This window comes from Dioscorea cayenensis, chromosome 9 (genome assembly GCF_009730915.1).
Source record: "Dioscorea cayenensis subsp. rotundata cultivar TDr96_F1 chromosome 9, TDr96_F1_v2_PseudoChromosome.rev07_lg8_w22 25.fasta, whole genome shotgun sequence".
NCBI classification, from domain to species: Eukaryota; Viridiplantae; Streptophyta; class Magnoliopsida; order Dioscoreales; family Dioscoreaceae; genus Dioscorea; species Dioscorea cayenensis.
Window position 1 is genome coordinate 2453317 of NC_052479.1, and position 17968 is coordinate 2471284.

The window sequence follows — 17968 nt, forward strand, 5'->3', positions numbered from 1 at the left end:
TCTTTTTATATTCATTTTCTAAAGAAATATCATGCTCTTTTATTTATTTATTTTTTATTATTATTGTAAAGTCATTTAACCATCATCATTTGTTTGAGTGACTCCAACTCTTTTGTACCTTATATTTTTCCTTGCAACTCTTGTATTTGTATCATTTCTATTTTTCTTAATATATTTTAAATATTTTATTACATTTTAAAAAAAATTACTGAAAGATAGAATAATAATAATAATATCAGCATCATGTGTTACATTCAGTAAATTAGGGAATAAATTATAATTCAATATCAATCTGAAATAAATTGGCAGCATTAAACACTCACCTAAAAAACAGGCGTATCCCTAATATAATTGACCCGCATTTAATATCATAATCTTGATATTTCTCAAGTCACTAAACTAATAATTAACATAGGCCTAATTATTGCGTCCTGAAAATGGTTGGCTTTTGATGTGATTTATAATGGGGTTATCAAAACCACATGAAGAATAGTCAAGGTTTAATCAAGTTGCTAGAACTCACAACGTTGATTGGTTGGGATGCCCCTTTTATTCCGTCAACTTGCTTTTACATTAATTATTTAATAATCTAAATCTTATCATAAATTGTAGAAATTTTAATTTCATTAGTGTTATTTAAATCTAAAATTCCATTAACTCTATTAAAAAAAATTTAATAAATATTTCAAATGATCAAATGAGTAATTGTATACTGGATCTTGATTTGGAACCTTGTGGAAGAAACTATTCTCCACTCCTCCATACTTAGGGAGTGTTTGGAAGCTTGGATAACATGGGATGGGGATGGGATATCCACTAGTTAGCTTGTTTGGATAACTGGATTAGCATGGATGGGGCCACCCCCATCCCTGAAAAATTGGATGAGTGGCGTCCCACCAAATCGGTGGGAGGCCACTCATCCCTTGATTTACTCTATCCTTCATCCCGTGATTTACATGATATGAGAGATTTATCATTGTGGTGTTATATATAATCTTTAATACATCATCTTAGGCATGCATGATAGGTTTTCATTACCCAACGTATTAATCTATCTCATATAATAAATTTTTAAAAAGTCGTTAAATAATTATAATTAGTATATTTCTGTACCTATTTGTTCCTTTGACATCTTTAAATGGAGGTGCTTATCAACTATTTGTAAATAATTAAAAAAAAAAATCAAATGAGCAATCCAGGATATTAGGAGTATCATCCACAAAATAATTACAGTGAAAATTTCTCGGATTTTGAAATGAAAACAATTAATAATTACATAGTGTTCATTGTATGTATTTAAATTAGAATATGTTTATATATATATATATATATATCCAAATACAATTAAATAGTGCTCAAAAAAAAGTTAAAACCATTGAAATTTTGTTGTAAAATCGGAAACAACCACCCTAGTCATCGTCATCATATCTAGTTTACTTACAAGCTTTATTGAGTATGTTTTATTATCTTCTTAATTTGGCTAATCTTCTCAACAACAAAGAGATCCATTTAAAGTAAGATATTAGGAGGCTCATTACTTCACTTAAAATAACAATTACTATTTTTTTTTTTTAATTGAAAACAAAGGTGATTATTGAAAAAGGATAGGAAGACCTTCCAAATGCTTTTTTGTTAAAGAATTTCTAAAATCTGCTAAAGTAGATCGAGATAGCTTGCTTGCAGGAGACCAAACTCCAAAATGTATACCAATCCCTTTGGAGATTGATCGACAGCTGATCTCTAGATTCTTTTGATTTTATTCCCTCCTCTGGTTCTACTAGAGGTATAATTATGGCTTGGGACAACACTCAAGTTAATGGTTCCATAATTTTATAGGATCCTTCTCCCTATTGGTGAAATTCACTAACCATTTAAATAATTATGTTTGGATTTGTACTACTGTCTATTGACCCAAGAATTCTGGTCAGAATTATTATCTCTTTTAAGAGGATTGTGCACCTCCCCTTGGGTCATATGTGGAGATCTTAATGTTGTATTTTCCTTGTAAGAGAAAAATAAGGGCCTTCCTATCTTAGGAGATGTTCTCCTTTCACAGAATATTCTCTAAGATCTTGAGTTTATAGACCCGCCTCTACACGGTAGAGGATTCACTTCGACCAATGGTCAATCATATCCGTTGTGGTTATGATTAGATTGGTTCTTTTTTTCTCATACATGGAACTCGTCTTTCCCCAAGGATATGCCAATTCTCACTATGATTTTTTGAATTATGAAAACAAGCAATTCTTCCATTACCATCACATATCTCACTAGAGTTTGGAGACGACAGGGATGGCAAAAACTGAACCGGCCCGTGGTTTCTGACCTGATTCACCCCGGGGGCGGTTTTTTTATTTTTATTTTATTTTTTGTTGAAAATCTGGGGACAGGGAGGGGTAGGGATTTTTTATAATGGGGGCAGCGCGGGTCTGGTTTTACTTTGCCCCGCCCTGCTAAAATTTTGCATATATACCCCTATATATTAATATACATATAATTTTAAAATATCTCATTTTATAAATCAAAGTAAATAAAATTATATTCACTTAATTATTATAATTATGTATTTTGATTATACCTATGTATTAATGAACTAAAAGTAGTGAAAATTTTTATCATCTCAACTCTTGTAAAAACGAGCTGGAGAGGGTAGGATGAGTGTAAAAATTCGCGGGGCGGTTATGGTATTAAAAAAAAAAAGAACAGGATAGGAAGCAAGATATATGGTGGGCGGGGCAGGGCCTACCGTCCCCGCCCCGTCCCGCTCTTGCCCCATTGCCATTCCTAAAAGATGAAACACTTGTGATATGGAGTAAATGTTCAAAAAATTTATAAATAATCAGACTACATCTATACAATAATAGAGTCAAGTCATGGTTTAGATTGAATTTGTATCAACCTAATTTGTAATTGATTTATGATTTATTTAAATATATTTTACAGTTTTATTATAATAAAATAGCTTTAACAAACTGTATTGCGGTTTGGGTTTTTCTAAATAAATTCGTGTGTTTTTGCTTATATTCTTGTCTTTGTCATGGCTTTGTTATTCTTTCTCATACAAATGCATTTTGGAAATTGTGGTTGTCGAATCACACTCAAAGTTCTTCTAATTTCTAATTGCTGTGATTTGCAGTCATGATTTGGCATGACTTTTTCTTTGTGGCACACTAGCTACCAACATACTTGGTGCCTATATATGACACAGATGTTGCTACAGTGCTGCTTGACATGAGTGCGTTTTGGCCAAAATTTTCAAATTTGGACTGATGCCATAATTTGTTTTTATTTGAACTTTTTTTTCTTTATGGCAACAAAGAAGTCATGCCTTGGGAGTTTTTTTTTTCTTTTTTCTTGGATTTAATATCTATAAAATGGGTACTCTTGTTTATTTCTTAATGATTAGCCTTTTATTCTATGGAATTTTAATAAAAAAAATCCCTAAATTGTGGTCATTTTGCAGAAAACTGAAAACCTACTCTAGTAAATTTAATTTTGTAGTGGGTGTCTTATTAATAAGAAACCCTTTGGATTGGTGACATATTGAGAAAAATACCCTCAAACAAAATAATGATAATAAAAATAACTACCTTTCATTTTATTTTCTGGAAAGATAAAGATATAAAATAAATAAATCTTTTTTATTTGATTTTTATAATTTTATATTAATGGAATACAATGTTAACAATCTAAATTTTGTTATGATACAAGTGCAATTTTATAATTTTTACAACAAGTCCATTAATAAAAAATTGCTGAACTAAAAATGGCAACATAGGAATTATCTTTAGATACTCTTCTCACTAAAATTATTGAATAACTTTTGTAGACATTCCATAACAAGCAAACCCACTCCTATTCAAACAACTTCATCTTCTTAACAATGAAGACTATGAAGTGTTCAGCATATATATACACATAAACACACAATTAAACAACAATAACAAAAAGAACAAAAACACAAACCATTGTATGCAAATTGGCAAGAAGTAATTGTATATCTAAGAAATAGAAAACCTCCTCCTCCTTGGCTTGGTAATAACCTCACCAACACCATCATCAAGATTAAGAGTGTCCTTAGAACCCTGCATCTTGAAAGGATTCAACTTGCCCAGAGTCTTTGAAACTGAAGAAAAGAAAGAAGAACTCCCCTTCTTTGCTGAAGATCCTTTAGACCCTGATGCATGTTCCTTTTGCATGTCAGACACATACATCTTCATCTTGGCCAGTTCCATTCTGAGCAAGGCATTCTCTCGAGCAAGGGCGGCTTCGGAGGCTGCAGCAGTCTGAGCAGAGGTGGCAGTGGCCTCACTTTCGCCGCTGCGGAGTTTGAGCTGGTCATGATAGAGTGCATGTAGAACAATTTGAAGAGGAAGACGCTTGTTTTGTGAGGCATGGAGTCTGGCTTCATAGCTTAGTCTTAAAGGATCCATCACGCTGCATACTTTTTCTCTTTCTAGTTCATCTAGTCCTGGATGAGCCTGCATTGCATGAATAAATACAAAATTAAACATGAACTCCTTTTTTTTTATTTTTTTACTTTGAGTTCTAAATATCAGTCTTGAATAATTGATGAATCATAAGAAGGAAGACAACAAAATCAGAAAACCAGAAGAAGCAAGCTAATGGATACATGATAATTAAAACCTCACCATCCACCAATTGGTGGATGTGTTATTGGAATCATGAAATGCAACAGTTGTTCAATACAATTATTTAGTTATACATTTAGTTTCAATATAATATCAGAATGTGTTTGCATTTTCCTTCCAGGAGGATGTTTCTAATTGAATCATGAAATGCAGTACTTCTTCAACATGCTTTTGTTCAACATAATTATGTATTTTTCATTTAGTTTTCAGTAACATAAGTGTTGTGCACCCTTTTCCTGAAGGATGTGCCTAACTGAATCATGAAACACAGTAGCTCTTCTACGTCCATTGATTTTTTTTTAAAATTTTTTTATTTTTCAGTATTTCATCAACTGATTTTTTTTTATTAACTAGAGGCTCTAAATAAATTTTGAACTCGTGATCACTTGCTTATAACAACCACAAATTTAGACCAACTATATTCGCTAGGTCTAATGTTATACATTATATATATATATATATATATATATATAGGCAAAACATTCTCTATGGACGTTCATAAATAAAAAATCTATGAACGTTCAATTATCCGCCATTAGATTGTGATTCAACAACCGATATTGATAAATAGTAGTATTGTATGCGGTAATGTTTTAAACAGTAATTAGATCGAGATCCGACATCCACTAATGAATGGTCCTCATATATAAATATATAAATTTATAAAGTTAAAATCTAATTTTTTTTATTTTTTTAATATTAAAATGCTATTATGAACTTGTCATACACAAAAGAAAGACTATGTTTATAACATACAAAATCTTCACAATTAAAAAAAAAAAAAATTCCGGCTAAAACTAATGGATGAGATTAGTGTTCCCATTACTATACATACATTAATTTAATTAACACTAGTATTCACACCTAAAATTTACAACTCTTCAACCTTTCATGACTTTGCATTGAAAACAACAAAAATTTCCCACAAAAAAACATAAAAAATCTTAGCCTTAAAATTTCTAATTGCGAATGTGTCTCACATTTTATTTATAGATGTGTAATTATAAGGTTTTGAGGGGGCATAACTGCAGTAATAATAATAATAAGAATGCTGGAACCGGATAACTGTTAACGGAGTTAAAAGGAGCAACATACCTTAAGATAGAGATCAACGGCGCGGTAGACATCATCGTCGAAGCGGCGGGAGGCCTTCGGCAAAGCTCCGGCGACGGCGGCGAACTTCGAAACGGTGAGATCCTCATCAGTGGAGATCTCCGCCGCAAACGCATCCAAGGTCCTGGCAACCTTCTGCATCGCCGGCGAGCAAGTCACTGCTCCTCCGCCGAACAGCAACCCACCGCCCCCAGCCGCCGCCGCCTCCTTCTCCACGAACCCCGCAATGATTCGCCTCACGCTCTCGAGATCGCCAAAGCGATGGCCGGTGGCGTCGAGGGACAAAGAGATGAGGTCGCTCGCGGAGGCTTGGTCGAGGGCGGCGGAGATCCGGCGCTCGATCTCGCGGCGGGAGGAGAGGGAGGCTGAGAGGGAGGTGGCGGCGCGGAGGAGGGAGGAGAGGAAGGTGAAAGGGAGGGGAGCGTCGCGGGAGGAGGGGAGGATGGCGGCGAGGGATTCGAGGGCGGCGCGGTGGTGGGCGAGAGCATCATCGGGGAGGGAAACGGGAGTGGAGGTGGAGGTGGGGCGGAGGAGGATGTCGGAGAGGGAGGAGTCGGCGAAGGTGGTGATGGCGGTGGAGAGGGATTTGGGAGAAGCACCGAAGGATTTCATGGCGGTGAGAACCTTCTGGAGCGAGTTAGGGCTGAGTGAGGTGAGTTCTGTGGCCCACCACTCGGTTGTTGCCCGGGTTGGATGAATTGACTCGTTGCATGCCTAATTTCAAATTTATTTATTTTAATTAATTAATAAATAACTCAATAATATTTATTATTTTTATTTTTAAGATATCAATATCAGTTCGGATAATAAAAAAATTCTGATACGGTAACTTTTAATTTTGAAGGCATAACATCTTATGTATTATTTGAATTACTGAATTATAAAAAATTTCAAATGGGTACTATAATTTTATATTCACGTTCATTTAAGTAATTTGGGCTAACTCTATTAACAGTAAAAGAAAATTAACTTTTATATAATTACTTGTTTATGTAGATAAATAGAAAATAATTTAATTTTTTATTTTTTAGTCAGATAGATTGCAGCAAAAAATCATATTAATATAGCAAGAGGGCATAACATGATACAGTTAACAGAGTTAGGTCGAGTGGCCCAATTAAATTGAATACTAATATAAAATTAGACTACCTGATGACCTAATAATAGGGTGACTAATTAAATAATTTATCCTAATTTTTATATAAATATGTAAGTAAGTAATTTATACTTTTGTAAAAAAAAATATAAAAAGTAAAATTAAAATTAAAGAAAGATGATGGATGGATGAGAAGAAAAACCTTCATAGCAACAACATCAACGCATCTCTTAAAAAGGGCAACATCCTCAGCAAAAGGAAGCAGAGACTCACAAGAGTTGAGCACAATGACAGAACCAGAAAGAGTTTTGAATGCAACGTGAACTAAGAACTCCTCGGCACGTCCGGCGAGGTTGCCGGTGCAACAGCAGTCATTAGTCATCTGCAAGTATTCGGCGGTGCACCAGAGTCCGGCTATGTTATGGACTGATATCTCGAAGTTTATTCCATAACAAAACTTCGCCGCCTTCTCGAAGGTCTCGGCACCACCCGGCACGGCGGAGAGATCAATGTGGTTTAGTTCAGCCCCGTTCAATTCTAGTATTTTCCTTCTTATGTATCCACTCTTGGCCACAAGCATAACCTAAGCAACAACAAGAAGGATAGTAAGCTTATAATCATCATATATATACACACATATATAAGAATATTATAATTATTATTGAATTTATAAAAATGTTTTTTTATAGGGAATATAGGGACTTGGCTAACTTAATTTTGGTGAACTTGAATTGTAATTGACTTATGACTTATTTAAACACATTCTTAAATTTTATTACGGTGAAATAATTTTTATAAATTGAGATGTCGCTGTTATATTTAATTTTTAAATAAAATTGAGTCCTATTTTTCGCGTTTGCTGATGAGATATCAAGAAACATGAGAAAAAGATAGAATTTTTTTTATATAAATAATGTTTTTTTTTGTTGGTGCATTTTTTTTTAATGCATACACAAAAATTTAAATTTAAAATTGTTTATTTAAATATTATATTTATAACATGATAGTATTTTATTTCCTTACAAAAAAAAAATTAGAATTATACTCATAAATATTCCACAATCCTAAAATAAATAAGTAAATAAAATCATGCTTAAATGATCCAAACCTCCACTATTTAAAAAATCCCCTCATACTCTTTCTTTCTTTTCTATATATATAAACTTGTAACTTTTTATTTTGTTATTATAAGATGTTATTAGTTGTTAGTTATTAGTTAAATATTATTTTCAAATATTTTTAGGACAATTATATTAGTTTGTTTGGTGGATGAATTATATAACCAATGTGATGGATCAACAAGGAGAGAGAAAAACATAAATGGAAACCCCAAAACAATCTAATAATTCTCAGACAGTGATTTTATTAAGAAAAGAAAAGAAAAGAAAGCCTTTTAAAATTTTATTTTTACTTTTAGAAATTCATAATATTCATGGATCAATTATGTTGATAATCCAGGTTTTTTTACAAGTCTATTATCAAAGGAATAAATTTTTTTTATGCTTTTGAACAACTAGAATTTTTTTTTTTTAATTAAGAATCAAACAAAATATGTCATTATTTTCAAGATATCACTGCACCACCTCTTGTATTTTTATATTTTTTTATTTTTTAAAATTAGTAAAATAAAAATATTCTATTAAAAAAAACAAAAACTTGCTATTCACTTTTTCCAAAATATTTCTCTTGTGTAGTAACTTTCAAAAATAATAATAATAATAATAAATCTAACAAGATAACCTTGTAAACAGATAAATATGAAAGTTTCTAATTAATTAATCACCATATTAATTAAATTAATCAAAAAAATAAAACTAAAGAAGAAGAAGAAAAAGAAGAAGAAGAAGAAGAAGAAGAAGGGTGGGGTCATTATGGGAATAAATGAAACCAGAAGTCCATAATGTGAATAAAACTCTAGAAATCAAACTAACCTTGTGGAGAGGAAACTGGACATCATTGACTTGGACAAGGATATCACTTGGGATCTCTTGAGAGAAAACCCTAAAACATCAATATTGCATACATGATGAACAAGTATTAAAAAATAAAAAAATAAAAAAATAAAAATAACAAGCATAAGAGGGATATTTTGGGAATAGATAGATGTAAATAATATATATATATATACCATTGGTTGGTTCTCTCCATTGATGAAGAGAAAGGAGACCTTGGAGAAGATAAGGCCATGGAGATCTCTAAAAGAAAAAGGTAAATGAGAAGAAGAAGAAGAAGTCTTTATTTAAACTAAGAATGGATATATATTTATGGAGAGATAGTGAAAGATGGGAGAGATCTATGGGTGCTTTTCTTGTTTTTGTTAATCTTTTAAAGACTACATATGTATATATGGGGCCTACTTAATTATATAGCTAAGCTTGGCTTGTGACAATTGGCTAAGCTTGGCTTTTGTATTATTATTTATTTATTTTGTTACATAGAAAGAAAGATTAGAGGCCGAGAACTAGTAGAGGGGAAATTTTTGCTAATATAACTTTGTAAAAATTATATACTTTTTAATTATGCATTTTAATTAAAATTAAGATTTTTGTGATTTTTTTTTTGTTAAACATTAAGAAAAAATAGTAGTTTGATCCTTTTTTTTCAATAAAATTTTATAATCATCATAAGAATTAAATATTTTTAAGCATCTATTTTATAAAAATAATCAGAAAAAAATGGTGCTAAAAACAATTCCAATGAAAAATTGGCTTGATTATAATAGGTATATATATGTGTAATAGATCAATGCTACATTTGTGTATCTCATATGTTCTCACAATATGAACAAATTGCTTATATGAATTTATTTATTCTTTTTTATGAAAAATGTTGACAAATCATATGATGAATTTAAACATTTGAGAATGAAATATACCAACTACTTTTATTGTATGGATGAATGTATTTTATTTTATTTTTGACACATGTGACCAAGCTCTATGATAGATTCAGACCTCTGACTTTTAAATTGAGAGGAAAATTGTAGGAATGATTTCAATGATTTTAATATGATGTTAAATAATTTTAATTTATAAAATTCTAAATTGTCCTTAAAAAAAGGTTTAAAAAAATATAAGAATGCTTGTGGTTTTAAAAATAAGAACAATAATTTTTTTGAAAACTAATAGTTTTTTTAAAAAAACAAAATCTCTTAGCTTTTTTTAAAAAAAGTTCATAATATTTTTTATAAGAAAGCCAAAAACCTTAAAAAGAGATTTTTAGTGGCTATTTAGATTACATATCTAATAAAATGACTCTAGAATTATTTTAATGAATAAAATAATATGAATTATTATTATTATTAGTAGTAGTAGTAGTAGTGTTTTGAATAAAAGATAAATGCCCCATTTAAGAGAAGTCAGAACATATATATGTATATAGTTAATGCCTCAACATATTTGTATTTTCATTTTACATGAGTTTTGAGATTTAATCTCATGTTTTTTCTCAAAATAGGATATTGGGATTTAATCTCGGGTCATCTTTGAAATAAACACTATATGCGAGGTGCTCTAGACCAAGAGCTCATTGACAATAAATTTATATTAGTAAATAAAAAAAATAGCACCTAAAATTAGATCAATAAAAAAAACGCAAATACTAGTATTTGTGATGTTGAATGGGAGCATAATGGAAGGATGGTGGCATGCAATTGATGGTATTCACACTTCACATAATATCATTAATGGAGCAACCAAATGTGGACCTTCCAAGAGAATGTTGGACTCAGAAGTCTGCTTCAAAAGTTGTTGGCATCAAAGAGAGGAAGAGAAACCCTCTGATTAATTAAATCAGGAAATAAGTTTATATCTTCATCAATTATCAATTGAACAAGAACCACAAACCCTTTTTTTCCATGCTCACATCTACCTTCCTTTCAACATCTACTACCTGCTCCAATTCAATCAATCATTTCTTTCCTTCCTCATTTTGTATACGTACACAACCTGCAGAATTTTATGATTGATTATGTAATTTGTTGTATTTTTTTTATATATAAAAAGGTGCATTCAAATATTCAAATTATCTAGTTTTAATGGTTATGAGTTGGATGCAACTATTCATCACAATTTCTTGTATTTATTTTATTTTCTTTTTATAAAAAGGTGCTTTCAAATATTCAAACTTTCTAGTTTTAATGGTTATGAGTTGGATGCAAGTATTCATAGTAAAGATGATTTTTATAGTTATTTATATAATTAAAAAATATATTTGATTTTTGGGAAAGAAGAGCGGGGCGAACCCACTGAAAGCTCAGAGACGCTGCATGCGCCGGTGGAGCAAGTGGGGGACGGGGCTCAGCTCGTGCGTGGAACCCACGCATACAGCTACTATTCACATGACTCCCAGAAATGTCGCTCAGTAGAGAATCGAACTCTCACGCACTCGGTGAAGAGCTCTCATCGGCCGATGTCTTAATAGGCGCGAAGATCGTTGGCAAAATATATTTGATTTTTGACAAATAGACAAGCGATGCCTATGTGGCCTTACCAGACCCACATGAGGATTGGGTTGCATATTCTCGCCCACAGCTGAGGGCCCTGGGCATCACTGTATCCATTGCGTTATAAATACGAACAATGAACATTTTTGTAAATCAAGTGTTTTATAGTTGAGCGAGTGCCATTGAGATAAAAGGGCTTTTGGTAAAATTATTATTATTATTATTATTACAATTAAAACTAGAAGTTGTGATAAAACTATCCGGTAATAAAGAGGTTCAGAAAGCGATTAATTTTATTTTTTTCACATAAAGAAAATTATTTTTAACATATATTTCTTTTTTACTAAAATGTATTTGTAATCTATTAATAGTGTTAGCAATAAACTTATAAAAAAATATTATTAGGTAATAAAATACAATACTTTTTTAAAGAAATCATTTTAATTAAACTTAGATTTAAAATTTTGGGGAAGAAATAATTGTAATACTTAAGGTTTTTTTTTTTAATAAAATTGATAGCAAAAGAATAATACCAATTCAAAAAGTTGTTGGAATCAAAGAGAGAAACCCTCTTATTAAATAAGGAAAATAAAGTTTATTCTTTATCAATGGAACAAGAACCACAAACCACCTTCCTTTCAATGTCTAGTACTTGTTTCAATTAAATAAATCATTTCTTGTCTTGTCTTCTTCATATGTATACACCACCCACCCACCAAAATCTTATGATTGATTATCTAATTTTTCTAATTTTTGTTTAAATATGAAACCACTGATTTGTTTCTTTTTTAAGCCATTCAAACCTTGAATTTTAATTATTAAGATGTAATCACCTTTTATAATAGAATAATTAGTATTTTATTCTCTTCTCAACTCATAAGATGTTTGAATTTATTCTATAATTTATCTATTTTTTTTTTAAATTAGGAGGTAGATAACAACTTTTTAAAGTAGAGATGATTTTGTAATTATTTATATAATTATAAAATTATTATTATTATTGTAACAATTAAAATTCATAGTTATATTATAATAAACTATCTATAAATAAGGAGATAAAAAAAGTAATTGACTTTATTATTAATTTTTTTGAGGGGGAATTTTTTTTTTTTAATCTGTTGTGAAAATATTATTGGGGAAAAAAATCATTTTAACTAAACTTAGTTTCCAAAATTTTGGAAAAATCACAAAAAAAAACCAATTCAAAACATAATAATTAAAAAAAAATTTATCGGCTTAGCTGGCTACAGCCGGCTTAAAAGGCTTAACATAGCTCAGCTCAGAAAATCTCTGCCGTTGATACAGATCCGGCTCAATATCCAACGGTTGATCAAACATGTGGCCACAAACGCTACTTGGTCCCACAACAAAATATATGGCTTTCATTTAAGCCACGTCATCATTATGTCTAGCTGGCAGGGGACAGAGAACAACGTGGGTGGGCCCCGTTTTTACCTTTTTTACGGGCATTATATCCATGGATACTTGCCACGTGTCATAATCACGTCCACGAGATAGCTTCTCTATCCCATCGGGATGAGAGGAAAAGATACGGTTCATTATAATAATAATAATACTACTGTGTTATGAAAAGACTATAATACCCCTTGTCAAAGTACAAGAGACTAAGATATGAAAGGTGAAATTAGTCATTTCATAGCATGGCGACGTGGACGTGCTCCGTGCCGCACCAGTTGAGGTTGCTGAAAAGTTCGATGTGTTTTTTTTCTAATTAATTAATTATTATTATTATTATTCAAATCTTTTCATTTATATATATTCAAATATCCAAATGGTAATAATCACGGTTTTTCTCAACAGTATATATCAATTATCATGAAGTTATTATCATTATTTTTTTATAAAATTGACAAACTATGTCAAGGCCACACACAGCTGAGGAGTTAAAAGAGTTAATATCCCACCTCACTGTACTTTTACTTTACGTGAATTAAAATTCAAACATGTCTTTTTAGTAAAGATATGAATACTCTACACAGAGATCTCGCCGATAAAATTATTCATTAAGAAGAACGAAAATAATATTCTCTCCAAGTCTCCTTGTAAACAAATTTAAAATGTTAGTAAAAATAATTATTTATCGAATTAAAAAGATAAAACTATAAAAAAAAAATGACAAAAGATTAGTGTGGTATATAATTATAAGGAAATTAGAAACTTCAATGAATACAAAAAATTTCAAAGTGGTCATAAGATCAAATTTTTAGCTATTAACCTCTTGACCTATTAACACCAAATCCCTTGTATAAAGTGTTCATTTTGAAGAGAACATAAAATCTAATTCCATAGTTCATATAAATCGAGGGCATATATGCTTCTTAAACTTGTTCAATACCTGTACAAATCTTTGATTTTTTTAAAACAGGAGAAGTGTTTGTCATTTATTTGTTAAAATAAAATAAAAATAAAAATAAAAATTCTTAAAAAATAGTCGATTTTCAAAAAGTTAAGAAAAATCTCATAGAAGTTCAAAGAAAAGTAAATATAAATTCTTTAAAGGGAAAATTACTTATAAGTCCCTGAAACTTTTCATTTATACCAATAAGTCCCTCTGACCAAATAGTATACCCTGCAGTCTCTCCTTTTTAGAATCATTTCTATTTCGTCCCTACCGTCATCTTTGCCTGTTTATTATTTTGAAAAACCCCACTTTACCCTTTGCTTTTGGGAGGGAAATCTGGCGCCATGTCATGTCAAGGCAGCATGGTGCTTGTACTTTGCCATCACTCAAAAGTCTTCATCCTTACCTTTTGTCTTGCTTGAGAAGCTTGAATCTTTTTTCATTTCATTTTCTTTTCTTCTTCCTTGGCCTTGGTTTTGGAGTGATTCTCCTCTTTTATCACCCATCTCTACTCACCATCTCTATTCTTCGGCGGCGAGCTAACTTCACAAAGCTATATCCCAAAGAATGTGTGAAGGTATTTCTTAGATCCCCATCAAGTTGCATATCTTGGTCTTAATGTAGGGTTCTTGGTATCATGTTCATCGGTCCTTCATCTATAGTGGTTTTTCTTAATGCAGGGTCTTCATGGACATGTTTTACAGTGTTGCGAAGTATAAAGGGGATGGTTATGTGTTAGATTTCACTGTCTTGACTGGATGGCTAACATTATTTGAGAAGATATGCACATATTGGGCTCTCGAACCTCCTATAGTGCGAGTAAAGTATATAATGCCAAACGAGCACAAGACAATATGCTCCATTAGCTCAGAGGATGACTTTCAGAACATGTGTAATGTTCATCGGATATTCAAAAAGACCATGGTGAACATGATCATAGATACTGTGAACGAAACAACGGAGACCATCTGTACTTCACCAATGTCATTGTAAATATCTTATTCTATTTGGTTTTGCACTCATTTTTGTATAATGTGGCAAGGATTTGCATTATTTTTCGCATATGTGGTCATTAATATGTGTTTGGGTATAGTATCGTTTGTTTGGTATTAGTTTTATTTTTTAGCCATTAGTTTTTTTGTTATTTCGAAGCTTATTTGCCATAACTATTCGGGTTTTAAAAGTGTTGTTGTTTATTTATTTTTACTAGCTGTTTATCGAATGTATATGACAAGGGTACCAACATCGCAAAATACACTGGCAGTGACACATGGAGGAGGCATAACTATAAGCAATTCTTTACTGAGATCTGAGTCGAAATTTTTCATGGTTGTAGCGCTTGAAAATGCACAAGAATTCAAGGATTCATTGTGCGACTTAGCCATCAAACGCAATTTCAACTTCAGGTTCATAAAAAATGATAAAGATAGAGTTACTGTCACATGTGCTGCTGAGTTATGTCAATGGCGTGTCCACGCCTCAAGAGATAGAAACCTCCCAACATTTAGAATCAAAACAACCCAAAATAGTCATACATGTGGTGGGGGTATCGGCACAACATCTCATCCGAGGGCTTCTAAAAAATGGGTTAGCAGGCAAGTAATGAGTAAATTACGAGATCATCCTCTATACCGGGCTGTAGACATACAACGTGGTATATTGTGTGACCATGGTGTCCGGCTACCATACAAACAAGCATGGATGGGTAAAGAGGTGGCAAAGGGAATTCTCCATGGAAGCGACGTTGCAAGTTATGATCTGTTGATATGGTATGCAAGTAAGGTTTCCGAAACCAACCCGGGTAGCATCGTTATCATTGAGAAGGATGGAGAACGCTTTTAAGCGTGGTTTTTTTGCTTTCATGCATGTCTTCAAGGTTTTTAAGCGTGGTTGTAGACCCATGCTATTCCTCGATGGCACCCATTTGCTAGGTAAATATGGTGGCATCCTACTAGAGCATAGCTGCAAAGGATGGTAATAAAGGTCTATTTCATCTAGCTTTTTGCTATTGTTGATAATGAAAGCCCGAGCGATAGCGGGCGTGGTTCATTTCCACTCGGGTGATGCAATATATGGTGAAGATGACTACCACAAAATCATTACATTCATTTTCGGACCGTTCTAAGGGACTTGTTAATGCTATTGCCAAAGTCTTCCCCTCGCCCTCACATAGCTCTTGCTTTTGCGACATCTCCAAGCAAACTTTTTTTGAAGACTAATGGTCACCTAGGGAAAGGATTAAAAGATGAGTGTTGGAGGTTGGTTGTTAAGATTGCATATGCATGCACATCTTGAGTATGATGCAATTGTGGAGTGCGTTGTCGGCGACATCAACACGAGCCCATAATTGGTTATTTCAAAAAGTCGGACATGATGCATTGGTGCAATTACTTGTTTTAGAGGACAACGTGAGGGCGAGATGTATTCGAATGTGGCGAGTCTTTCAATGCATGGATTAAGGAGGCACGACATCTACATCGTCCGTAACATGGTTGTCGCGATAAGGTATGCGTATAACTAATTTAATTAGATTACTGTGCATAGTTGTCGTTCTATTTCAGCTGAATGTATTTACTTTCAAACATTCTAATGTAGTATCTATATTAAATATTTGAGTTTGGCTTTACCATGTGGTTTTAAACCGTAATGAGTACTTTACACTTTTGTTATTTCGTATTTGTTTTTGGTGTATAGTTTTTATGGTTGTTGTTCCTTTTTTGTATTTCTTGCATACAATAGATATTTAGTGTTCCTTATTTATGCGTAGTGTTTAATATTGTGGCTTTGCCATGGTTTTTTATTATATTCGCAGTAGTAGTGTTTTTTTCTCTCATGTGTACTTCCCACCAATGTAGGTTCAAGATGATGAACCTAATGTACAAGCGGCGCGAGAATAGCATGAAATGGGAAACCCATCTTTGCCCGGAGATTCACAAAAAGATTGAAAAGACTATTGAAGAAAGCAGATGCTTAGTCATAGGCCGATCTGATGGTGATATTTTTGAAGTCGTTGACAAGCAGGGCAACCATGTCGATTTACGTAATAGAACTTGTTCTTGTCGTCGGTTGGAGGTGTACGGTCTTCCTTGTAACCATTCCTGCTGTGCAATCTTACAAACTGATGTAAACATTCATCATTACGTGGAAGGCTACTACACAATCGCATTGTACAAAGAAGCATATGAGAGTCCAATATTCCCTGTACCAGATCATGACAAACCGATGGATGCGGGTCGACATCTCCGTATTCGTCCACCTATCTCAAAGAAGAGACCCGGACGACCAAGAAAAAGGAGGATTGAATCACAAGCATTTGGTGTTCATGACTTACATTGTAGTCGATGCCACGAAGTTGGGCATAACAGGGCCACATGTAATGAAGTAATCGCAGACTAACTGTATCCTTTGTACCCGTCTCTTTTGTTTTTTGATCACTGCCATCGTATGTTGAATGATTGATACTTATATATATTGCATATAAAGTTCTCGAAGTTTGTTTGACAGTACATGAATTCGATCAGGTTCCTCAAATAATAAGCGGATGTAATATACAACAATCAATTAATTAGGTAGCTGACAATGAGATGCATGTTCATGATAGTGCACATATATGATTGAAAACTAATGTCGTATCCCAAATAATGAGTATTTATTCAGAATACTATACGCTTAATGCTTAAAATAAATATTATGTATCAATAAACAGCAGTAAATACAAATATTGATTACTCTAGCAGAAAAGTGGATTGCAACTCTGAATTGCATATTTAAAATTCTAATATAGAACATTTGAACAATGTGCTTACTCGTCAATTTGTCGATTAAGGAAAACACTTAGTGACAATTAGTGTATCTTTTGCAGCCGGCCAAATCTGGTAGGCCTTTTATTGGTTGGATTGAAATCGGTTCGTGGGGCAGGTTGTTCTATCAATTTCTCTGCTTCACCTTCTGTATCTCCTTCCTTGGGTATGCATATAGAGTCCCCGGATTTTAGCTGTGCTAGCGATTCTATCGCATTGTCGATGTCCTCTGTTGTTTTCTTGTCCACTTCACTTAATTGGGATGGAGTTGGTGCAGCTCGTTTCCTACCTCTGGGTGCTGGTGCACCTTTTACTTGGGCAACTTTTGTTGGTTGTGCAGTTTTCGAGGCACGAGTGACACGTTTCTCTGGCTGAGCCATCCCTGAGCCTGAGGCTTCTTGCGATGTTGGAGGTTTGGTTGCTCTTGGCTTCGATGCCACTCTCTTGGATCTCCTCGATGGTGGAGCTGGGCCAATGTCATATGTTAATAGAGGTGGTACA

At 32.8% G+C, this 17968-nt stretch overlaps 2 protein-coding genes across 2 annotated transcripts; one reads left to right on the plus strand and one right to left on the minus strand.

Moving 5' to 3' along the window:
- Positions 1-3781: 3781 nt before the first annotated feature.
- LOC120269390 (root phototropism protein 2-like) lies at positions 3782-9137 on the minus strand. The gene is made up of 5 exons (XM_039276728.1): positions 8990-9137; positions 8793-8862; positions 7064-7444; positions 5748-6479; positions 3782-4481 (listed from the first exon to the last, which is right to left on the minus strand). The coding sequence occupies exons 1-5, from the start codon at positions 9046-9048 to the stop codon at positions 4002-4004; spliced, it is 1722 nt and encodes a 573-aa protein (XP_039132662.1). The 5' UTR covers positions 9049-9137; the 3' UTR covers positions 3782-4001.
- A 5217-nt stretch (positions 9138-14354) lies between these two features.
- Positions 14355-17063, plus strand: LOC120269101. Its single transcript, XM_039276386.1, has 4 exons — positions 14355-14637; positions 15004-15073; positions 16068-16172; positions 16523-17063. The coding sequence occupies exons 1-4, from the start codon at positions 14355-14357 to the stop codon at positions 17061-17063; spliced, it is 999 nt and encodes a 332-aa protein (XP_039132320.1).
- Positions 17064-17968: the final 905 nt, after the last annotated feature.

Excerpts from the sequence above, each read along its gene's own strand:
- LOC120269390 (XM_039276728.1), bottom strand. The coding sequence starts at position 9,048 with ATGGCCTTATCTTCTCCAAGGTCTCCTTTCTCTTCATCAATGGAGAGA. Across the intron at positions 8,863-8,989 it reads ATGGAGAGAACCAACCAATG|GGTTTTCTCTCAAGAGATCC; the intron begins GTATATATATAT and ends TTGATGTTTTAG. Across the intron at positions 4,482-5,747 it reads CCGTTGATCTCTATCTTAAG|GCTCATCCAGGACTAGATGA; the intron begins GTATGTTGCTCC and ends CATGCAATGCAG.
- LOC120269101 (XM_039276386.1), top strand. The coding sequence starts at position 14,355 with ATGGACATGTTTTACAGTGTTGCGAAGTATAAAGGGGATGGTTATGTG. Across the intron at positions 14,638-15,003 it reads CGAAACAACGGAGACCATCT|CGCTTGAAAATGCACAAGAA; the intron begins GTACTTCACCAA and ends TCATGGTTGTAG. Across the intron at positions 15,074-16,067 it reads AAACGCAATTTCAACTTCAG|AGGACAACGTGAGGGCGAGA; the intron begins GTTCATAAAAAA and ends TACTTGTTTTAG.